The 24,146-nt window shown below is 42.9% G+C and overlaps 1 protein-coding gene across 3 annotated transcripts in view; it reads left to right on the top strand.

Moving 5' to 3' along the window:
* Nucleotides 1-24,146, top strand: part of PIEZO2 (piezo type mechanosensitive ion channel component 2) — a 324,107-nt gene that overhangs the window by 235,075 nt on the left and 64,886 nt on the right. For all 3 annotated transcript variants that reach the window (XM_087818935.1, XM_087818934.1, XM_087818936.1), the window contains exons 13-26: nucleotides 1,454-1,684; nucleotides 2,336-2,459; nucleotides 3,120-3,415; nucleotides 4,625-4,773; nucleotides 7,071-7,244; nucleotides 11,883-12,085; nucleotides 14,015-14,175; nucleotides 16,988-17,164; nucleotides 17,462-17,587; nucleotides 19,235-19,435; nucleotides 20,124-20,328; nucleotides 20,443-20,544; nucleotides 21,687-21,852; nucleotides 23,080-23,323. In XM_087818935.1, the coding sequence (XP_087675061.1) occupies nucleotides 1,454-1,684; nucleotides 2,336-2,459; nucleotides 3,120-3,415; nucleotides 4,625-4,773; nucleotides 7,071-7,244; nucleotides 11,883-12,085; nucleotides 14,015-14,175; nucleotides 16,988-17,164; nucleotides 17,462-17,587; nucleotides 19,235-19,435; nucleotides 20,124-20,328; nucleotides 20,443-20,544; nucleotides 21,687-21,852; nucleotides 23,080-23,323 (2,559 nt within the window). The remainder of the gene's footprint in view (nucleotides 1-1,453; nucleotides 1,685-2,335; nucleotides 2,460-3,119; nucleotides 3,416-4,624; nucleotides 4,774-7,070; nucleotides 7,245-11,882; nucleotides 12,086-14,014; nucleotides 14,176-16,987; nucleotides 17,165-17,461; nucleotides 17,588-19,234; nucleotides 19,436-20,123; nucleotides 20,329-20,442; nucleotides 20,545-21,686; nucleotides 21,853-23,079; nucleotides 23,324-24,146) is intronic.

Consider the following 24,146-nt stretch of genomic DNA (forward strand, 5'->3'; position numbering starts at 1 on the left):
TACTAAACTCTCAGGAAATCCAGACACTGAACGTAGGAAGCAACATAATGCAGAGTCTACTTCTCAAGTACCACAACTGAGAGGCATATGTAACTTGGGCTTTAAGAGGAAAGAAGTTTTAAAAAGTTCTCATTATTTGTCTTTCCCTGTCTTTCACTCTCACCTTCCCACACAAGAATCTGCTGGAATGATAACATCTATGAAGCTCATTTTCCTGGGTCACACACACACAAATGGTAGTCACATCTGCATTTCATCTTGGGATAAATGCATTAAATACAGTATTGAATGCAAATACGTTACATATATTACCGACACTTAGGTAAACACTCTTTCCAATAAATAATGTTTTCATGAAAGTAATTCAGACCTGATCATAGTAATCAGTCACTAACTTAATTTTAATAAAAGCAATTTTAATTTTCAGTCTATACTATATGTTTTAACCAGCAGTTTTAAATAATTTGCCACTTAAAAAGCTAGCGACGCTTTAGGACAAGTTTGCGGGTTGCTGAGCGGAAATATTTCTTTCTTCTATGCCGACTTCTTTTATCCTTCTGAGAAGGAAAACAGACTTGTAAACATTTCAGACTTTATAACTCTTGGTAGTTAATGATATTCAGGAATATGATTGATTACAATTAGCCCCAAACATATCTAGAAAATGTTTTTAAAGGAGTTTTTCAAAAATGTTGTAGCAGAGATCACAATAAGACGTGATAGAGTTCCTGAAGTTAATACCTGTGAGCCTGATTCACAGAGTGCTGCTTTGAGAGACATTTCTGAATCTTTAAAAGTGTAGTGTGGATGGAAGAAGATGTATCATTCGTCCAAACGGAGTGAGGGCTCTTTAGTCCTACCCTTGACAGGACAGAAGCTGAGACGGGTCTTTAAATTAACTTGACTTTGTTGTTTGGGGTGTGCAGAAGCCTAACACACAGCTTCCTCGTGTACATTTTCTAGTTTGTATCTTCTTGGCTTATCTGAGAGTGATCTCCAAAGCCAGGAGTACGCTTGGCCTGGTGACCCCGCAGCTTCCATTTCTGAGCCCAGCCGTGGGCCACACTCAGCACTCTTAAATAACTGCTGCCTCCAAGCTAGTTCGGTAAAAGAGGGGCAAAAGCACTGACAGTTGCTTTTAATATTGCAAAGCAGGGTAAAAATGAAAACCTCTGGGGCTAGAGGGAAAGGGCAGGGAATGAAGACTCCCCTGCCTTTAATTGTTTTCCCTTCAGGAATTTCAAAGCGATGTTCTTCTCAGCAGAATCAATCTTTTTCTTCTCTCCCCACCCTGTGCCACAGGTTGGGATCTCCCTCCAGGATATCAGCACAACTCTTTCCTCTCCCCAGTTTGAATATTACTGACTTTTTCTTTGTAGATAACTTTTCACTTACCAGAGTGGGCGACTACACATTGTACTGACCATCGCTTTTTCCCCCTTCCTCCCTCAAGGCGTGGAGCATCACCTATCACAGCTGGTTGACTTTCGTGCTGTTGATTTGGTCATGCACTCTTTGGATGATTCGCAATAGAAGAAAATATGCTATGATCAGCTCTCCTTTCATGGTTGTCTATGCAAATCTGTTGCTGATATTACAGTATATATGGAGTTTTGAACTTCCAGAAATTAAAAAGGTCCCAGGATTTTTAGAAAAGAAAGAGCCAGGAGAGCTTGCCTCAAAGGTAAGTGCCCAGGGCCCGGCCGGTGTAGCTCAGTGGTTGAAGATTCACCTATGATCCAGGAGATCTCTTTTCAATTCCTGGTCAGGGCACATGCCCAAGTTGCAGGGAGCATGCAGGAGACAGCTGATCAATGACCCTCATCATTGATGTTTCTATCTCTCTCTCTTTCTCTCCCTTCCTCTCTCTGAAATCGAGAAAAATACATTAAAAAAAAAAAAGTGAGTGACTAGGAAAACAAGAAAACGAAACATTATAACCACAAAATAATCATAACAATCATATCTAAACAAAAACTTACAAAAATAAGTTCCAGATATTTACTACTCCAAAATGAATAGATATGAAACTATAAGAAATAATGTATATTGCTTCAAGGCCTTTGGACTGCCCGGCTCATCTTCCCCAGGGCCTTGCACCTTGCACCTTGCTGAATGTACCCTGGAGCTCGGCATGCATGCTAGCATCCCCAGGAAAGGGAATTTAAAAGCCAGTGACTTTCAGTCGAAATCAAGTGGGTGCTTGACTGTCTCAAACAGAAAGGCTTATTGAGCAAGCTCCCACTGAAATGTGGGGAGCATGTGGTATTTGTTGAAATGTATTTACACTCAAAATGGCGGCTTGATTCTTGCTTTCCTAATTCTCTGCTTTCAGATACTTTTCACCATTACGTTCTGGCTGCTGCTGAGGCAGCACCTCACTGAGCAAAAAGCTCTTCGAGAAAAGGAAGCTCTTTTATCTGAGGTCAAAATCGAAGCTCAGGAAATTGAAGAAAAAGGTAAATGAATGTGTATAGTGTGTGACTGGAGATTTTTTTGCTCAGCAGAATCACAGAGAAAGGGCCCCTAAAGTGCATCAGGAAAGCGAGTATGCTGCAGACCAGGTGCAAGCTGAACGTGCGCTTGGGGGGATAATGACAGTATTGTGTATATAGTGCGGAGATTTAGAGTGCACGTGAAGTTCACAGGAGCTTTTGAAAATACTGTATCGTTTGAGCCTCACAAAAGTGATTCCCACTTAAGGGAAGAAGAAAGAAGTTAAATGATGTCTCTAAGGTAACCCTAGAAGAGCCACCAAACAGTCAGAATTCAAAACTGACATCGTAGTTTTGATCTGCGTCATTGTCGCCTATTTATTTTTCTAGAACCTGTTGCGCTTAAAGCTGTTGTGGCTCTTGGACATGCAATAGGTGTTAAAAAAAGATTAGTATAACATATTACCAAATTTATTCCTTCTAAAACGTATCCCCTGAAGGTTCTAAAAATCGACTGTGATTCGTTACAAATGCTGCCTTGTTTACTAGAACAACCTAAAGTCATTCAAATCATGCAGTGATTCATAGGACGCGGGCCTCTGTGTCTCGCATGCGACACCCGGTCGGAGCGTGGTTTCGGCCGGGGCGCCAGCGAGGGTGACAGTGCAGCCTTTTGTCTTGAAGATGCCGAGCAGGACGCACCAGCGGAAGGGGAGGCCGACGCGCAGGAGGAAGAGGAAGGGGCACGGGAAGAGGAAGGGAGGGAGGAGAAGCCGGCCGGCCCGAGAGAGGAGGAGGAAGCGGAGGACGACAGCCAGGACATCATGAAAGTGCTGGGCAATTTGGTGGTGGCCATGTTCATCAAGTACTGGATCTACGTGTGCGGAGGAATGTTCTTCTTTGTCAGCTTCGAGGGTAAAATTGTGATGTATAAAATCATCTACATGGTGCTGTTTCTGTTCTGCGTGGCCTTGTACCAGGTGGGTAAGCAAGTCCCTCTGTGTTCCAACCTCGCACCCATCCAGGAATGTATGCGGGCGTCCTTGGATGACAGTCTAAGTTATTACGGTCCCCTGAACAGATCCTGTGAAGTGACATGCGGTTCAAACTTCACATAGGAAGAGTTCTAAATTGGGAAGGGACGGTCTTCAGCTTGTTCATTATTTTAAATTTTTAGGTTCTTAAAAAGTAAAAAATAAATAAGTAAAAGTGCATGAGTTTTGCAAAAATTCTTGATAAAAAAATTAGAAGCCTGTATAATTAGGTTAATTTTAATAGTAGTTAAAGAATTGCTGTTAAACTGAATGTACGATATTCAGTTCACTTGTGTTTTAGACTTTGAAATTAGAAAACAGTGGGTGTGTATATACACAGATGTGTGTAGTTGTGTAGTGCATTGACTGCTTTAGTTGTCATCAATGTCTAATGAGAATTTATAGGTTATATGATAATTAGCTTCTCCACAAATTTGGTTTTGACTGATGATAGAAGTTTTAATTCAATGATAGAAGCAAGTGCAACAATAAAATATTCTTAAAAAAAAAAAAAGAAATAAAATATTCTTGCAGGCAACCAACAAAACACAGGAAGCAATTATAATAAATAGGAGTATGTTACATGTGGAGATTAAAAACATCTCAACTGAAATCAGTAAAGTTTTGAAATACTATTGAAAATTCAGGGAGGTGATCTTTAATGAATATCCATGAGATTATGGTAGCAAGATGTCTTCTATCTGCGGTTTCACATTTTTGATCATATAGTACCACATTGAATTTCAAAACTGAGGCAGCTTTCTCTGAGCAATAAGCAAAATGATGGCCGCATCTACCGTACCTTCCCTTGAATGACTCCTGTAGGCTGGAGCTCATGCTAAGAGCCTTGTAAACATCATCTTATCCTCCTAACAACTCTCAAAGTAGTTATTTACGGAGGAGGAAACAAAAGCTTAGTCTGGCCCAACGACTTGCCCGAAGACACAGTTGGCAGCTTCTGGTAGTACCGGGATTCCAATCCAGATCCATTCGACGCTATGAGGACCAGAGCCTCAGAAACTAAAAACCAAATAGGCTTTATTTTCAAGCATTTGTGAATATCATCACCTGTCTTAGTTGAACAAGTGAGATATTTTTGTGTGTTTATCTATAACTCACTTTTTTCCTGTTTGTTTTTCAATGCCTGATCCACAGGTACACTATGAATGGTGGCGGAAAATTCTGAAATATTTTTGGATGTCTGTGGTTATTTACACTATGCTGGTGCTTATCTTTATATACACATATCAGTTTGAAAACTTCCCAGGCCTGTGGCAAAACATGACTGGAATGAAAAAAGACAAGTAAGCAGTTTTGGTGTACAGTGGAATGTATCAGTGACAAACTGGATGCAGACCTGAATGCATGTTGTTCAAGACATTTTGATGGGAGGTTTTAGTAAAACATAATGTTATCAGTGTCTGTAATTCCTTGAGAATAGGATTTATATCTCAGTCATTTTGTGTTCTCTCAATAGAGTCCTGATCTTGGCACATAGTAATGACTCTGCAAATAATGACTGAAAAGCAAATTGACCGAAAGTGAACCTTTAGCTCCATTTTAGTGAAATGACATTTTCTAATGTGAGTTTCATGTGAAACTTAACCAGTCATGTTTTCTGTTTTGCAAACTGGAGCTCAGTTCTTCAGTTCATCTGTAGGTTCATAGACTCATGATATAAAGAAGCAGCTTCTCCGCAGCTATGTAGCTTGTGCTAAGATTTTAAAGAGTAGTTGATGCCACAGGAAAAGAAATTTAAGTGCTTATAGACTAGTGATTATGAAATGATTTTTCCTGTGCATGTAATAGATGGTACTCTATTCTTTTCTAATTTGCTTCTTTAAATATCTGGAATTAGTTTAGAAATCCAACCAGAATCAGGCATAGAGTAAATATACTTTGGTGGCTAAGAGAAAAGATTAAAAGAAAAGTATCACCAAGTAGCTAGACTAACACATATTTAATATTTATTCAACAAATATTTGTTGAATGCCCTCCATGTGCCAGACACTGTTCTGTGCCAGACACTGTTCTCTGCCAGACACTGCTCTAACAGGAAGCAAGACAGACAGAATCTAAGCCCTTTGCAGTCTATATTCTAGTACAGGAGACAAACCAAAAAAAGACTTAATGTACAAATAAATTAATTATAAATTTTGGTAGGTCTGCCAAGGGGAAAAAAACCAGGCTGAGGTAGTGAACAATGAGGGATACCAAACATAAATGGTGTGGTCAGCACAGGCTTCACCAAGAAGGTGTCATTTAAATCCCACCTGAAGGATAAGAAGGGGCTTGTCTTTAGAAAAATGTGTGAGTTGAGACCTGGATGCTCTCCTAGCACAGAGAACGGCAAGTGCAAAAGCCCTGAGGCAGGACAGAGACTGGCACTTACGAGGACTGAAGGAAGTCCCTCCTGCCGGGAGCAAGCGGGTGGAGAGTGGACGGAGAAGAGGTGGCAGAGTTTAGCCAGGTGCTCAGGACGTGCATGGCTTATTGGTAGTAGTGGTTGGTGTTTTATTCTTGGTGCAATTTTTAAGTCTTTAAAGCACCCCTGACTGGCAAGTGATGTGTCAGGAGGCAAGAGTAGAAACAAGGAGAGCGATAGCAGTGAACCTGTGAGACATATGGTGGCTTCACCCAGAATAGGTGGCTGTAGGGATGGACAACAGAAGTGCACAGATTCAAGAGATGTTCAGGCAGTGAAGGAGAAGTGGATGAATGAGGTTATTTGGAGGCAAAAAAAGAATCAAGGAAGACTTCCTGACTCTGGAACCTGGCACAGGTTAGACTGTTATACCCGGGGAGACTTCAGCAGAGAGAGGAGGTGGAGAACAGCTTGGCTGAGGAAAATAGGGAAATCAAGGATACTGTTTTTAAGACACTAAATAGGAAATAACTATAAAACAACCAACTTCGGGTAGACACTGTGGTATGAGAGTGAGAGTACACAGGAAAAGCCTGAGCTTTTTTTTTTTTTTTTTAATATGTTTTTATTGATTTCAGAGAGAAGGGAGAGGGAGAGAGAGAGAGAAACATCAGTGATGAGAGAGACATAGATTGGGGATTGCAATCCGGACAGGTGACCAGAATTGAACCGTGACCTCCTGGTTCATAGGTTGAAGCTCAACCACTGAGCCACTCTGATGAGGCGGAAAAGCCTGAGCTTTAAATGCACATTTGAGTCATTGATGTAAAGGTGGTATTTAAATTCCCTGGACAAGGTGATATTTCCTAGGGGAAAACTGAGCTTGAGAAAGACTCAACATTGAGCCCTGGGGGATTTCAGCATCTGGAGGTCCAATAGAAAAGCAAGAGGTAGTGACAGAGAGGGAAACCCAGACAGTATGGGGGTGTAAAAACCTGGATTGTTTCAAGAAGGCCTAGGGGCAAAATTAAACAAAGATAGAGAAGCAGCCACTGAATTTGGCAAAATCAAGATTGTTGTTGACCACTGTGAAAGCAGGTAGATTGGACCGCTGGAAACCTGGCGAAGGTGAAAGACGGTGATGCCATTTATAGTGAAGAGAGTGTGTCTTCATTGCCTAAGAAACGGTCTTGTTTTTCGTTTTTGTTGTTTTTTGTTTTGTTTTGTTTTTTACAGGCTTGAGGATCTCGGCTTAAAACAGTTCACTGTGGCTGAACTATTCACTCGCATATTCATCCCCACCTCCTTTCTGCTGGTGTGCATTTTACACCTTCACTATTTCCATGACCGGTTCCTGGAACTCACAGACCTCAATGCCATCCCCAGCAAGGAAGACAGCCCCATCTACAGGTGAGCGGGCGCCGGCGGCAGGTGCCTCATCGGGAGGACAGCCCTTCTCCCCCTGCTTCCCTTGGCCACCTTGCAGAAGCCCATAATCTGACTCAGAGTTTCAACCTTGAACTTTCCATGACTATCAACCTGTGGGGGGAGTGGGGGGAAAAGAAACGTGGGATATGTGATAACATTTTTTGAAACAATTGGCATGACTTATGACTGATTAATGTCAAGCGACCTTGATAGGCATTGAGTAGATTCAGAGCAGCTGTGCAGACTAAAATACTTTAGAGCTGGTGAGGTATATTTTGTGTCTAGCTATGTCTAATTTCATGTTGCTACTGAAGCTCGCTGTCTAGACTGTTCTTCAGCGCATGAAACGTGTTGATGATGCACCTGACGACGGGAAGCTTACAAGACACAGCTTACTTTATTCATCTCTGTCTAACAGTCTCCTCTTTCTCTCTCCACCCTGTCTCTCCACTGCCACCGCATGCAACCTTGTGCTTCCACCTCTCACCTCGTAGCCATGCCAAAGTCAATGGGCGCGTATATCTAATAATAAATAGGTGGGTACTTCAGTGTTTTCTCTGTTTTTGTTAAGAACGGTCTCTTGGTGTGTTAAACACTTAACTGTTTTGTAACTGAAAAATTATGTTATCAGATAGTGGACAGTGGTCTTCAGGTATGCTTGTGGATTTATTTTGCAAATCAAACCACTTGGTATTTATACCAAATGGTGCCGCCAAGTGGATTTGGAGGTTGATGAGGGTCTTCAGCTGGTGCTCAGACTTTGGTCTTGGTTCAAATGTATGTGCTATTAATTTCATTCTTAGACAGAATTAGTTCAAGGCTGGCCTAAGAGCTCATCTTTCTCTTGAACACATAATTGAGAGCTCAGCTCAAGAACCACCTCCTCCACAACTTGCCCATAAGTGCCAACTTCCCTGCTAAAAGTAATTGCCCTTCCCCTGAAATCCTATAGCCCTTTCTGACCGCTGCCTCCTGACACTTGCCTCCCAGCCCTCTAGCTGCCTGCTTGTCTTATCTCCCTGGCCAGAGGTGTCAGCTCCTCAGGCCTGGAGTCCCTGTATAAATCATCAAGGTGTCCACATATCACCCACCTTGGGGCCTTACCCATTGGTTGACCCTCAGTAGATATTTACTAAATGGAATAAAAATAGTCACAACAACGTGTGGTGAAAAGAAAATTAAAGCATCAGTTTCTTCAGTATATTTCTACATATTTAAGAATGATATTTTGTATCACCAGATTTTGCAGTATATTTGCATACCACAAAAGGCACAAAGATGGGCACTGAGACATGCGCTATGTTAGATGCGTGTCACCTAGCTGGGGAGATAAAAAATGCAAATGACCACACATACTAAAGAGCCAGCATTGATAGTATTGTGTATATATTTGTCCTCAAGTGCCCCAAGAGTACAGAGCAAAGATCCTTTGGCATCTCATTTACTAAAACTATTCTTATGTTATTAACTAGGTGAATTAAAATATCCAATCCTATAACTTCATGTCATTAATAATAAAGCCAGTAATTTAAGTAATAGAAACACTATAAGTTTGCAAGAAATCTTTCTTCTAGTGGTCTAGTGAATGGGGTGAGTGCAGTTTACATTACCACACATTCCAAATCACATAGTTATAAATAAACGGAATCTAGATGGAGATTTTACAAAAGTAGAGTCTCCATTTTCTTTAATGGGAACTAGCTTAATATGTGGCTTTTCAAAGTCAGTTTCTAGCCCAGGATTAAACCTCCTTAATTCTCCCTGTAACCTAACTTGTTTCTGCTGTTTCAAATAAGAACGCCTCTCCAGTGCATAGACTTTAGTCACCGAATGGTCAATGAGTCACAGTGTATACCAAGCACAATGCTGTATTTTGCAAGGGAGGTGAGTAGAGTAAGCCTGGATTTCTGTCCTCACGGGGGAGTCCTCAGAGTCCTAATTAGAATAAAGCGGTATCGGTATAAATAGAGAAGTGCACTCGTGGAGGACTGTGGAAGCGGGAAGGAAAGAGTGAGTCAATAAACAGATAAGCATCACCTGCCTTGTTAGAATGCAGAAGGACCAATGGTCAGGGAGAGGATTTCATTGTACTTAAGACACAGTGAGAGGACTAAAGCTCAGAGCCGGAATCATAATAAAAACGAGCCTGATGCATGTTTTCCCTTTTTTCTCCTTTTGTCATTTGTTACAAGCACTCGAGGCCAGGCTACACTCGCAGGCACCCAGGTCTCACGTGCCCTGTTTCCTCATAAGGATGTCGGAGGAAAACGAGCAGCAGTAGACACAGAAATTAAATTCCCTTCTCTCCCCGGGGTTGTCTAGTCCCAGATCTCTTGCAGACTCTTAGTACAAGCTGCCAGAAGTAGATCTGGATGTGCTTTCAAAAGGTGGACTCTGGTGTTTTCCTTTGATTCCTTCATTCAACAGTCTCCCCTCAACAGGTGCTTGGGGGCCTCATTGCTTGAGGAGTTTTGTTATGTGGCCACAGTGGCAGGTGCAGAAACAGCCTCATCTCTGTGTTTTACTCCATAAATAACACTAATTTTTGGAAGGCTGTTTTGTCAGTTTCAGGCCATGGCAGTGTCGATGTAGACATTTGAATGGCCCTCTGAGATGGTCATAGTTCCACAATAAAAGCTACCAAATTCCTGTCATAATGAAAAAGTTGATCTTCTCACTTACAAAATGCAATCCCCCAGCAATGCTGAAGAGAACACATAAATACTGACAATTGTGTAGCACCTGACTGCTTTTGCATTTAATGCCATTTGCTATGTAGAGTCCCGACAAAGCAAGATCAGCAGTATGTTCCGTGGGGTGTGATGCACAGTGGTGTGTAACATTCGCTATTGCGGTTTCAAGAATGGGGAGCTTTCCCAAAGGTGGAATGGTCAGTTGACTAGCTTTAAAAAATAGCATCACTCCTTCCACCAGCGCTGACACATCTTTAGAATGTTATTTCTTCAAGCAATTAACAATTTGTTTCTGCCGTTATTTCATTTCCCTGCTTGACACTGTTAAAAGTAATTACTTTTGCCTTGGCTGGTGTGGCCAGTTGGTTGGGCATCCTCCTGTTCACTGAAAGGTTGCTGGTTCAATTCCTGGTCAGGGCACATGCCCGGGTTGCAGGCTTGATCCCCTGTAGGGGCCATGCAGGAAGCAGCCAATCGATGTTTCTCTCTCTCCCTTCTTTTCTCTTTAAAAAAATCAATAAAAATCTCCAAGAAAAGTAATTACTTTTAAATTACCTTCTGAAAGTTGAAGGACGGTATAGCTTCATTACGAGAGTTATCTAACATCACAGGTGTGTTTCAAATATAAAACCAACTATTTGCAAGTAAGCTTAGATGTTTTCTCTAGCCAAACTGCTTCATTTTATAGAAAATAAATTAAATTCCAGAAAGATTAAATAATTTGCTCCGAGCCCACAATTATACAGGTAGAATAACTATTAATTGTTCGTCCTGTTACAACAAAGCTGATAATTATGACAAATGGAGAAGACTACCAGGATTTCCAGGAGACCTTTTCCTAATACCTACTTTATTACCCACAAATGTTCCTTCAAATATTCATTTGAATATGAATAAAAAGAACTTTTTTAAAAAAAATCAGGAGGCAGATCACACTTGTAATTATCCACTGTGAAATAAGCTGTACGGCGCCGGTTGCTGTCCCGGCTCGGGGAGGCTGCACCACCCCTCACTCACCCTGGCGCTCAGGGCCGCCTTCTCAACGGCTAGTGCAGCAGGTCCCACCGTGCCTGTGAACGGGGACGTGATGCAGACACCCTCTCCCGAAAGCATTAGCATCCGCCGCACACGCTTCAAGTGGTGGCAGAATGGGATGAGTCTATGCCAAGGTTGACTGAGAGCACACATTGGTCAAGGATTCTTCTAAAAACCTGTGTAACATGTGAATGATTTGATTCTCGTGGGATGGTTTGCTGCGTTTCTAGAAGAGCATGGCATGATTTGCCTCCGTAGCTCCTACGTTGTCTGCCTCACAACCTGCAATCCTGCCCACGCTCAAATCAGCCCCGAGCCTAGGGCTCCCAGCAGCAGCACGCCCGCCCGCCCTGGAATGCGTTTGCGCAGGCCTCCCCACAGCCGCTGCAGGCCGCCATAGTGGATGTGTGTCGCATGGTGTGTGGTCTCTGATATTCCTTATAACTCTTCTGTTCTCATCTCCTGTTTTTCCTTTCTATTTCAATTACTTTGAGCAGCATCAAGAAAAAATTACCAATCCACCAAAATGCGTAAGTCCCCCTGTGAAGCCATGAAATGCTTGCTCTACATGACGCCATTTCATGCTTCTACACCCTAAACTCTGACCATTTTCTCCTCTGGGAAAAATGTCAAGTTTAGGTGTCGATAGCTCTCCTTACTGACTAATCACTACAACCTGAATTGGAAGAGATAACAAAACCTAAGCGAGTGGAGTGTGCAGTCTGTTTTTAGAAAGAGCTTTAAAAAAAAAAAAAAAAAGTGCCAAGCCCACCTTGCAAGGCCTGTGCACACGCACTGACGTTCGTTTTGTTCACGCTCCTTTGACCTGCCCCTCACGCAGATGTCTCCTGGCGCCCTTGCCCCCTCTGACTGCGCTGCCCTCTGCCCACAGGCTGGCCCACCCCGAAGGAAGCCTGCCGGACCTGGCCCTGCTGAACCCTCCCGCCAGCCTGGAGAAGCCCGAGGGCACGCTGGTGGCCGAGCCTGGGGAGGAGACACCAGAGGGGCTCTCTGAAAAAGTGGAGAAGGGCGAGCTTGGGAAAGACAGCGAGGATGAGGAAGATGAAGATGAAGATGAAGAGGAGGAGACATCAGGTGATCCATCTGCTGCCCGGCGCCGCTCAGAAAGTGCTGGCAGACAGGCCGGGGAACGAAGCACTCACTTGACCAAACAGATATGTATTTGGCGCGTTCAGTGAAACAGAAATCAGGGTGTGGTATTTGGGCGGCTGTAGTTTAATTTCTGTTCCATTTGCTCGAATGATTTCCTTACGATTCTGACTTAGAAGAAGAGAGCGGATGGCTGGTTATCAGCTTCTGCCCCGCAGTGTGACCCAGCAGGAGACCAGAGGGGCCTGGCTCTCGCCCGCATGCAGGCGGCAGCCTCAGCCAGGACGCCACCCAGATCAGAGTCAGGCAGCTGTGCGGAATTCCCGAAAGCTCTAGACGTGTCCTTCTCAAACACATCCTCGAAGAAATGATTTTGAGGCTTTTCCAGGAAACTGATCATTAAGAATATATTTCTCATCCTGCCCTAATGTTTCAGGACACAGGAGCTGGAGGGGAAAATGAACGGTTGGATAATTATCATTCCAGGTCAACTCCTAGAGACGTTTTTTCTTGTCATTGTTATTTAGATTTTTCCCTCCTTTATTCTGTAGGCTCTTCTTTCCTGTTTTTCTTCATAGACTTGGAACAGTGTTTTAATAGGGCCTGCTGAGAATATATGACCTTGGCGGCCGTGAGGCACTGCCTGACAGTCTGCAAGGTGGCAAGCTTAATTTGTTCAGTAGTTCCCAGAAAGCATGGGAGGAACCAGAAAACAGAGCCTTTGGGGTGATGTTCTGGGCCTGCAGCATGTGTCTTTATTGTGCTCTGTGCTTTCTAAAAGTAGACAATAAGAAATCACGAGGCGGGAGATCCCTCCCCAAATCAAACTGCCCCCAAACCTGGTTCCCTTCCCCTACTCATCTCAGAAGATCCTAGGAGAGGCCCTGAAGCGTGCTCTCCATATGTGAGCAGCATGTGCTCCCCAGTATGAAGGGGGAACCCGGCCCTGTGGGACCAAGGAGTTGGGAAGGATTTTGTGATTCTGCTTTAACAAAGGTGGCAGCTTTACTAATAGGGTCTCACCAAAAATTGGACTGCACCTGTCCTCTCACTCCCTCAGTGCAGCAAAGAAGCATTTTTTTCACAATAACCAAAACCTTGCTTAAACTTTCAGAACCAAACACAGTGTTTTAATCACTCAGGAGACACTTGGCTCTCGTCATCTGCCAGGGCTTGTGAGCTTTTGTCCATGGATGTGGTGACGTGTTGATTCCACAAAACAGTCCCGTTTTTATCTGTCATCCACGTGAACCAGAACAGTCCTCCTAGACAGAAGCATCACTCCAGCCAGCAAACATGACTCCCTAGCACAAGGGAGAAAGCAGAAAATGACTAATTTGATTAAAAGTTATGATTAAAATGAGTCTGACCACATTTTGTGAACTGAGACTGGCTCATTCTGATGCCAAGTGTTGACCGTCAGTGGTGAGAGCAGCTCTTCTTGCCTCTGGCAGCACAGCGTGCCGTCTGGCTTGAGCTTTACCTGCTCTCTAGTCAGGCCCTGGCAAGGAGCATGGCACTTACAGAAGCACGGCTTTGGCAAGAAAAATGTCATTTAGGCGGAGCTCGTGTTACTTAATATTCCCAGGAAATGAGGGAATTATAGCTCAGCTTTAAGAGTAAATAAGGTCAAAATCATTCTTCTCACTAATTTAAGTAAAAGGGAGATAGAAGTAACCTTGTCCCGCTGAGTCTCAGTATACGAGTGTACACTACCCTAGGCATCATCGCCATGTGGGACTCTTAGACCACCCTGGCTCCAGGATTTGGTAGTCTTAGAATTCACCCACTACTATTATTTTGCTTTTTCTTATTCCAAACTGAAAGTTACAAGATATGTTTTAAACAATAATGCTAAAAACCAAACAAACAACAAAACCTTTCTATGCTCTCGGGTGAATTACTGTTTTGCAGATTTAAGAAACAAATGGCATCTGGTGATTGACCGCCTCACTGTGCTCTTCCTGAAATTCCTGGAGTATTTTCACAAGCTGCAGGTGTTCGTGTGGTGGATTTTGGAGTTGCACATCATCAAAATCGTGTCATCGTACATCATCTGGGTTTCTGTGAAAGAGGCAAGTGAGCATTGTTGTATCACCAGGCCAGACAGAACCACAGCGGGTCATTATTTGTCTTTTCCAATTGTCCATGATATTTTGGAAATGTAATTCCAATACATTAGAACATCAAGGCTCTAAGATAGGCACAGACACTTTATTTTACAGAAAAACGAAGGACAGTTGTCCTGAGAAGAAGGGAAAATAAGAGGAGAGAAAGCGGCCCCTGGCTTAGTTCCAAGTGGCTTGGTCACAGCACAAAGATTACTTATTTTCATCTAGTCTCTAGTTGAAGTGAGAGCAAGCTGATTTTCTGTACTGCAAGTGAGAATCTATCTCCCTAAATTCTCTTTGAGAAAAAAAAACAATAGTTTGTTACCAAAAAGTAAACTTGGGTTCCAAATTTAATAAAATCTTTAGTAGAGCTCACCTTGTTTATTATTGGATTTTTTGAGACAAGACATAGTCTTTCAATGTTATAATTGCACTTCTGTTTTCTCATCTGTAAAGAGGAGAGATTCAGCCAACAGTATTTGATGTTTACTGTGGAGAGATTAGCTTTCTTCCAGTTTATTCAACCAACAATTTTCACATACTTCTAATTTCCCTGAACTATTTTATAGTGACAATGCAAAGACTCTTTGCTCTCTGAAAATTATAATTTTTAAAAAGTTACATAATAATATAATATTATAACTACAGTTCTATAAACCTAAAATGTTTCACAAATAGGTAACTAAGGGACAGACCTTAATTCGAGTTCCCCAGTCTAAGTTAGAACTTTTCCCCATTTCGTACAAACCATCTGAAATGGATAAGTGATCATTGCCAGGCAGGAACAAAAACAGCAATCACTCTCCCTATGAGATTTGTGGCTAAAAATGACATAAGCTCCATTGTTAAGTAATCAATTCTATACATTAATTAGAACTACAATCTAGCCTACTATGTATATTAATTGAGAACAAAAGATTTTTAGCATTAGAACTGAATTGGTGAATTGACTAATTTAAGCAGAATTTGAGAGTCAGAATATTAAAGAGCAATGAAAAAGGAAAAGAGACGGCATTGGCTAAAAATGAGCAAAGGCCATTTCTGAATTATCCAACTCTGATACATCGATGACTCTTGATGGCATGAGAAATTGTGTTGCAGAGGTGTGGAGGCACACTAAACAATTTAATGATGGGAGCGGGCATTAAACAAGAGAAAAACTAGTGTGACTAGGACTCAGAAAATCCATGATCTGAAATCCATTCTAGAAAGTTCAGAAAGAAAGTGGCTAAAATGATACCACTTTCTTAACAAATCCTAAACAAAAGGCAGACATATATTTTTAAATCATCCTTAATGAGTCTAAAGAATGTCTTGTTAACAAACTATCGAACAATAAAAGATCATGATCTATTCACTCTGTTACCCCATTAGTAAAACATTCCTTCTCTGTGATTCACACACTGTGTGGACTTCCACAGTTTTTATTCTTCGTTCCATTTCTCTCACCTGTAACTTTAAAATACATTGGAAGCTCATGAGTCAGAGAAATTCTGCCCCTACCATGGTCTAGTATCTGTCAGAATCCCATTGGTGTAAAATGGTTTAATCCCCAAGTGTAACTCTTAGTTTCATATGATGTCATTCTGCCCCTGGATGCAAAACACTGTCATTCCTAGGCCATGGAAAGTCCCGCAGTTATCTTAAAGAGAAGGAAAATCAAAATTGTCTATCCACAGAAAAGATTCACACTCTGATGTCTTACCCAGGGAGGAGTGTCTCCTATTTCTAGCTGCTCTTTTTTTTCTCACACATTCCTCCCCTCACCGACTCCACCCCAGTGAACTAACTTCTGTTAGAAACCTCCTGGGCCGGACCATAGACTGGTGGTGGTGGGAGGCGAGCAGGATTGAGGATGGGGGAATTTGACTTGTACTCTCATAGGATGGCCTCACACTCTGGGTTGGATCCGTTAAACCTACCCTTTCCCTCATGGAGGCTCCTCTGCCCTGGTTTCCCGGCATCCTGTCCCCCGTGCCCTTTCTGTTGGAGACCTGTCCCCCTCCCAGGCAATCCCCTTGAGCAGTACTCCCTGTCTCTGCGCCACTGTCCGAGTTTGTTCTTCTGGGCTATTACAGTGCACGTGAGCTGCTCTCATTTTTTCGAGTCTAACCCCACCGATGCACCTCCATTCTTCAGTTACATGTATCTAAATAAAATGCTGACTTTTCCTTAAGGTTTCCTTGTGCAGAGCCTTTCAGTGGCTCACTATTTTCTGTACAAGGGGTTCATGGGCCATAGCATGGTTTTAAAAGGGTCCATCAAAATGTGGCTCCTAGCTGCATCTCCAGCTTCATAGTGCTGCAGTTCACTACTCTCAGCTCCAGAACTCCCAGCTGTTTGTGGTCACCTCCTCCCATCACGCTCCTTTATGCTTTCCTGCCTTTGCTTACACACCCTTTACCTGGGATGCAGTTCTCACCTTTCTTGGCCTGGCTAGCTTTATGCACCCTTCAAAGCTCAGCTCAGCATCATCTTTTCCAGGAAATGCTTCCTGAAGCTCCAGATTGGGCCAAGAACCCTTTCGAGTATTCTCACAGGGGCCTGTTTGCATCTATAGTTGATTACTGCTGCGTTACATTGACATCATCTGGTTATATATCTGTCTGCCATACAAGACATACATCTTAGCACATAGGGCAATGCCTTGCACATGCTCAGAACTCCATCAACTTCTGCTGAACTGAGCTGAACTGAATAAATGAAATTGCCATGTTTTGTGGATGTTATGCCATGTTACGTATTTTTGTCCCCATTTCTGATTTTACGTTTTCAGGTGTCTGTGTTCAACTATGTATTTTTGATTTCTTGGGCTTTTGCTCTGCCATACGCCAAGCTGCGCCGTCTGGCTTCAAGTGTCTGCACTGTCTGGACGTGTGTGATCATCGTCTGCAAAATGTTGTACCAGCTGCAAAGCATTAAGCCTGAGAGTTTTTCTGTTAACTGTTCCTTGGTGAGCCTCAAAGACGGGGGAATCTTTCTGACTGGACTTTAGGGAAGTGAGGTGGATATTGGGGGAACCCACATCCCCAGGCACAGTCTGTCTGGCCTTTAAGTCCCCTCAGCAGGTTGGATGTATTCTGGCCTAGAATGCTGGGCCCGAGTCTCTATTCCTGGTGAGATTTCCCCTTGGAAATGGGTCTTTTCCTCCCATTTCCCTCATGTTCTTATGCTCAAAACTGAAGGAGAACAGCTTGAACTCTTCTAACCTGGGGAGCCATTTTTTTACTCTCCTTTCTCTTCTTTTCAGCCAAATGAAAATCAAACGGATATCCCCCTCCACCAGTTGAACAAGTCTGTACTCTACAACGCTCCTGTCGATCCGACAGAGTGGGTCGGCCTGAGGAAGTCCTCACCTTTGCTCGTCTACCTGAGGGTAAAGGTTTCGCTGCGCTGAGTTGGTGCCTCTGCAGTTATTTTCTATAATTTTTCCCCTCAAAACCCCTAATACCACAGCTGATAGGAACCTCATCTTATGTGGCATTTAGAATCACCTTCGACACAGATGACTAAATATTAAAATGAGTATCGTATTGTGCTGAAAAGGAATTTGTCAAGTGGTTTGTGATTAATTGAATAAAGCATGACAGATATAGTCACTGGAACATGCTAGAACCACCAAAGGATTGACGGAGAATGATAATGTCAGGCATTAAAAGATGTCCAAAATCTATTAATTAAGTTTTAAAAAACTTTAGAACACCGTACATAGTATAATCTCTTTTAGATACACAGAAAACAAGGAGTAAAATACAGCAAATGGTCAGAATGATTATTTCTGAAAAGTAGGTGTAGCATTACAAGAATTTTTGCTATCTAAATTCTGTTTCTCTTCAGTTTTTAATAAATGGTGTACATTACATTTAGAGAAAATCAAATAACAAGCATATTTTTGAAAAAGGAACTTCTCCAGCGGTAGTAAGAAACAAAATAAAGTAATATAATTCAGATTTTTCACATTTTACTTTGCTGAATAATCTGAGGAATCTTAGTAATATTATGCTGGCAAGGTACTTAAAAATGAAACATTTATATTCAACACCTGGAATTTTAAAATGTGCCAGGCATCCCATTTCTCTTTGCCTCTGGCAGATATCATGTGGCAGACCATAAGGCAGGTATCATTGGTAACGTTTATAAAGGATATCGGCCATATCTGCTGTTATAAGGTACAAATGATGTCTACCATAAGGAGCTATTATATGGGTAAAACAAAATTATATTTGAAAAGAGTGATTAGAATAGTATTTGGCACATATGGTTCCATAAATGTGAACTGTATCATTATTGTTATTATCACTATTATTATTGTTGTTACTATTTTATCATGCTTCCCAGTCTCTAGCCAGACTTCAGAAGTGTTCAAAAATTTCCCCTCTACTGCTTATCCCACGCCTCCAGCTTAGCCTGTTTCCCAGCCTGTCCTTGCAGAACACTGCAGAAGTGTTTTGCACTTCTAGTTGCCAGTAAGGTTGGACCACCCTCCCAAGGTAACTGGACACTGCTTCCTGGTACAGGTGTGTACTTTTTCAGGAACAGGCTTTTGCCTAGAGAGTCTAGATTGTATTATCATGTAAATTAGCCTGATTTGCATAATAGAGATAACTTCACCTTGTTACCAGAAAACTGGGAAAATGAACATTGAATTCAAGACTATATTTTATATGGCCCTGGCCAGCATGGCTCAGCAGTTGAGCATCGACCTGTAATCCAGGAGATCGGGATTCAGTTCCCAGTCAGGACACATGCCTGGGTTTTGGGTTCAGTCTCCAGTAAGGCGCATGCAGGAGGCAACAGCTGATAGATGTTTCTCTCTCACATCCCTGTTTTTCTCTCTCCCTCTCCCTCTCCCTCTCTCTAAAAAGAATCAACAAAAAGACTTTGTTTTATAGAGGTAGGATTTTATATAGCATTGTACTATTAGACATCAAGAATGGAATAAAATGATTTACTATGAGAACTGCTTAAAATTACCAAGTCATAAAGCTTTCAGCTTCACACAGCGTGTTTTCTTGCTTTGTAGAATAATCTGCTGATGCTGGCCATTCTGGCCTTTGAGGTTACAGTGTACCGCCATCAGGAATACTATCGGGGGCGAAACAACCTCACAGCCCCTGTATCTAAAACCATCTTTCATGACATAACAAGACTCCATCTAGATGATGGACTTATCAATTGTGCCAAATATTTCATAAATTACTTCTTCTACAAGTTTGGTCTGGAGGTGAGTTTTCTTGCTGATGTGTTTTCTTTCTACTTTCTGTGAAAATCCCAATAGCTGCTTTTGGCCAGTGGCCACTGGAGTTTCATCAAGCATCTCCAGGCCATGATTACTGATCCTCAGATCAGCAGGAGAGTCTACCAAAGGGCTTATCTGACCTGGTTGAAAGTTTTCCAAGATCAAGTGCCAGTGGCCCCCTTGCAACAGTGAATTCAGCCTCTCTGGATCTCCGTAGTCTTACAGATACATGGATACCTATCACTTGTCATTTTAACTGGTTCCCGGTAGACAGAAAATGTTATAATTTTTTTTTTCTGTTTGCTGAAAATGTGACCGTTAGCCAAGATGAAGGTTTTGGCTGTTTTGACCTGAAATGGGTATGGTAGTGCCTGTTCCTTAACAGAATGAATTTGAAACAGTGATTTTTATGAAGAGATCATAGCTGTAGTTCTCTTCACAGTTTGAAATGGTTCTTGTTAATAGTAATGTAGTCAGTTTTTCTCTCGGAAATAATTTGTACAGTAGCTCTTGTCTTCACACTTAAAGACACGCAAAATAACAAGACGTGGCGAACACCTGCAGAGAAACCTACCTCAGGAAGGCAAGTTCCTGCCCCTGCAAAGGACTGACAGCTGACACCACTTCCCTTCCCTGTAAACCCAATATTTTGCCTCTTTTCATCCTTACACAGACCTGTTTCCTAATGTCGGTTAACGTGATCGGTCAGCGAATGGATTTCTATGCCATGATTCACGCCTGCTGGCTGATCGCTGTCTTATACCGACGCCGAAGAAAAGCCATCGCGGAGATCTGGCCCAAGTACTGCTGCTTCCTGGCGTGCATCATCACCTTCCAGTACCTCATCTGCATCGGCATCCCGCCTGCGCCCTGCAAGGGTGCGTGTGCCCCCCCACGCGCCTGCTCTTCCTGCCCACCCTCACGTCGGGCACGCTGGGCACAGGGCAGCAAAGAAGCATACTGACGTTGCTCCCCCGCCTCCTTCCCTGCAGATTACCCCTGGAGATTCAAGGGTTCCAGCTTCAACGACAACATCATAAAGTGGCTGTACTTCCCAGACTTCATCGTGCGGCCCAACCCTGTGTTTCTCGTCTGTAAGTGTTGCAGCCGTGGGGCCACAGGGCTCTGGTATTTGGTTTTATATTTGCCAATCCATCTTCATGCGTTATGCATTAGTGCCTTCGCTTCTTCCACCGCACTTTATAATCATGTAAAAAGCTTGTCTCGATGCATTAATATCACAGGTCATTAATGGCTTCTACTTGCCCTATTACATTTGCAAAATTAATAAATAAACATTGAAATGCCACATTCGCTTTCAGAATTTCACCTCCCAACACACACACACCCTGCTCCCCCACACACACCCTTGCATACCCATCTTCTAGAAGGTAGGCTGGAGAGGGAGGCCTTGTTTTGTGAAGCGGTTTTTCCTGGCTGCCACACAGACCAGATCTGAAGGTAAGACTGTGTTAGCCAGGAAGATGCTGCCCAAATTGCCCATGCCCCTGAGCTGGGTCCCAGCCCCAAGCCCTTTCAAGGGCAGACTGATAATGCAAAGGTCAAGGTTATCCTCTCCCACCTAAGACAATAGGGAGTGCAGGGTGCTGTGGAAAACCAAAGAGCGATTTCGCTGCCTGAACACTTTCAGATTTAATTTAAAGAACAACAAAGCAGCTTGGGCTGGAGGCTGCCAGCCCAGCTGGAGTGAGGGCCTGTTCTGGGCTGTTGGCCACAAGGATAGCTCTGTCAGACTTCTCCTCTCTCACAGACTGGCCCACCTGCTGTCACCAAGCCTTCACTGTAGTATGTGCTCTGGGAAGAGTCTTTGATCACAAATGCAAAGGGGAGTGGAGATGATAAAGAAAATCAGAAATGTCTGCTTCTACCACATATAAAAATATAAAGATGGGGAAAAATACTCAAATGGCCACCTCAAAACTTTGGTGGGAGATAAATGTAAATAAAGAGTCTCAAAAGCCAATAACTCTCACCTGATACTTTTACTCACCAACATGCAGACAGATCCAGGGGCTCTCCCACTTCGAGCTCCTGGAACGTCTGTGGTCCCTCTTGCAAACCCCATGGTGGGGACAGTGGGATTTGGCCCCAGTGTTGGAATCCAGGAAGAATTTTGGGAACACAACTCCTTTAGGAGTTAAGGAGCAGCTCATGCTGCCTGGGGACCGCTTCCTACCTGTAAACCCGGGTTTCACTATCGTACCTGCCCTGCCAGATGACTTCATGCTGCTGCTGTGTGCCTCCTTGCAACGGCAGATTTTCGAGGATGAAAATAAAGCTGCAGTGCGCATCATGGCGGGGGACAACGTCGAGATTTGCATGAACCTCGATGCGGCCTCCTTCAGCCAACATAACCCCGTGCCGGACTTCATCCACTGCAGGTAACCACAGCGCAGGGTTTCAAGGCCACCTCGGTGTGTGCCTTTCACTCCCAGTATATACCCTATTTCCCGCTCTCTCTCTGCCATTCTCGGGACACTGACAGGTGAGTGTACAAATAAAGCTAATGAACGTGAGATGGGGGTTCCGTAGTCTAGAAACTAAGCCTCTGAATTATAGAATTATAATGCCTCTGCCAGCATTCACCACTCTTTTTTGCCTCAGTTTTTGTCCTTTCATTTGTACACAGACTGTCATGTGCGCATAATACTGTTTCCTGGCTCTCTAGCAGACGCCCCTCCTCCTCACCCCCGGTCCCCCCCCTCACCCTATGTCCCCCTATTCAGTGGTCCCGAGGACGACTGGTCACCACAGCTGCCCGGGGCTGGCACTCCCTGGAGCACTGTCTCCTCCACAGCCCTGCGCGGGCTCCCTCTGCAGCACCGTTACTGCCCTCCTCAGTCTGGTGACAGCTGATCTTCCACAGAGTTTATTTAAACCAGGCTGAATTTCTCACCGTGAATTTCCTCTGCATTTTCCCCCCTCACTTTCTGCCTCTGTGTGTCTTTCAGTCAGAAGCAGGCCTCATGAGGGCCGCATATGTATGGGCCTTGTTTTCTTACTCTTTTCTGCTACCCTGTGTCTTTTGATCGGGACATTAAGTCAATTTACGTTTAATGTGATTATTGATAATTATGTAGGTATTGCCATTTTATTATTCACATTTATGTTCCTTTCTTCCCTTTCTTCTTCTTAAAGAAGTTCCTTTAATATTTCTTGTAATAGTGGTTTGGTGGTGATGAACTCCTTTAGCTTTTAAAAGAAATCCATTCTCAGCTGTTCTCTTGCTCTAGGAGGCGTCTGTATCTTAGAATTTTCTTTGCCACACAATTACTCAAGCCTCCTACAAAAAGAAGGGACTTTTGAATAGTCAAGTAATAGGCATAAAATGCTGCTGTTTGTGGAAAATTTGGCCCAAGTCAGATGATGATAAATATGCACGCAGTGTTTTCATAACTCACCTATTCACCCACTACTGCTTCAGTGAGGATTTCCTGTAGACCAGGCAGTGTCAAATGAAAGATGAAAACAGAGCTAACAGTGTGACTTCCAAATTGGAGTCAACTGTATAGTGTGATTTCCCCCCTCATTAAAGGAGAATCTCCCAACTTAATTTTTTTTGGTTTGTTTCAGTTGTTGTCCTTGGATGGTTTGGTTTTGTTTTCCAGATCATACTTAGACATGTCCAAAGTAATCATCTTCAGCTACCTCTTCTGGTTCGTCCTCACAATCATCTTCATCACCGGGACAACCAGGATCAGCATCTTCTGCATGGGTTACCTGGTGGCCTGCTTCTACTTCCTGCTCTTTGGGGGTGATTTGCTCTTGAAACCTATCAAGAGCATCCTGCGTTATTGGGACTGGCTGATTGCATACAACGTTTTTGTCATTACGATGAAAAACATACTGTCAGTAAGTGGCTCCCCCTGTGTAACACATTTGTGGTTTCAGTGTAAGAGTAAACAGTCTATTCAGTGGTTATTAAAAACCCATCGTCCATCACGCTGCTCTCTTAAAAGCCCCAAATGAGATGCTACAAATTCAGAATTCAAATGAACATTTATTACTCTTAGTTTTGCCGTATTAAGCAGAATCGTTTTTGCTTACTTCCACCATCTCAAGGTCACATGATGAGAGAATATGTATTCATAGGAAAAAATTCTAAGACATATTTTATTAATTAAAATCCCATCTCTTCTGAGGACTAATTTATCATCACTCTTACTGTACTACAAAATGGCCCTTTATCATGTTGGCTAAAAGCCACTCTCTTATCTAGAAAGAGTTATAAAAATATCAAATAAAATGAACATAGTTATCTGTAACCCTGTGTGGGGTGGGAGTGAAATGGAATAGGCTATTGAAAGCATGAATATTTTATGTACACATGAGATGTGGGTAGACACAGAGGCAGTCACAGCCTCACGGTTGCCTCTGAACCCAGGCATTCAGGGCCCAGCTAAGGCAACAGAGGGTTAAGGCAAAACCCACCTCTTACTTCTATGAAGTTTGGCTGCTCTGCTGTTAAAGTTCCTTGTTCCAGAGCACAGCCTTCCCCTCACCTGGTAGATAACTCAAACTACCCCCTTGTGATCCCAGAGTCACATAAAATCTTTTAGGACACCAGTTAAGTTGTTATTTCAGGATATTGAACAACAATCTTTCGTGAACTGAAGGAGTTAATACATCTTTAGTTGGCCCTAACTTAAAGTTAATACTAGTGCATGCTACTCCC

The sequence above is a fragment of the Miniopterus natalensis genome, chromosome 7 (assembly GCF_054644295.1).
Source record: "Miniopterus natalensis isolate mMinNat1 chromosome 7, mMinNat1.hap1, whole genome shotgun sequence".
NCBI classification, from domain to species: Eukaryota; Metazoa; Chordata; class Mammalia; order Chiroptera; family Miniopteridae; genus Miniopterus; species Miniopterus natalensis.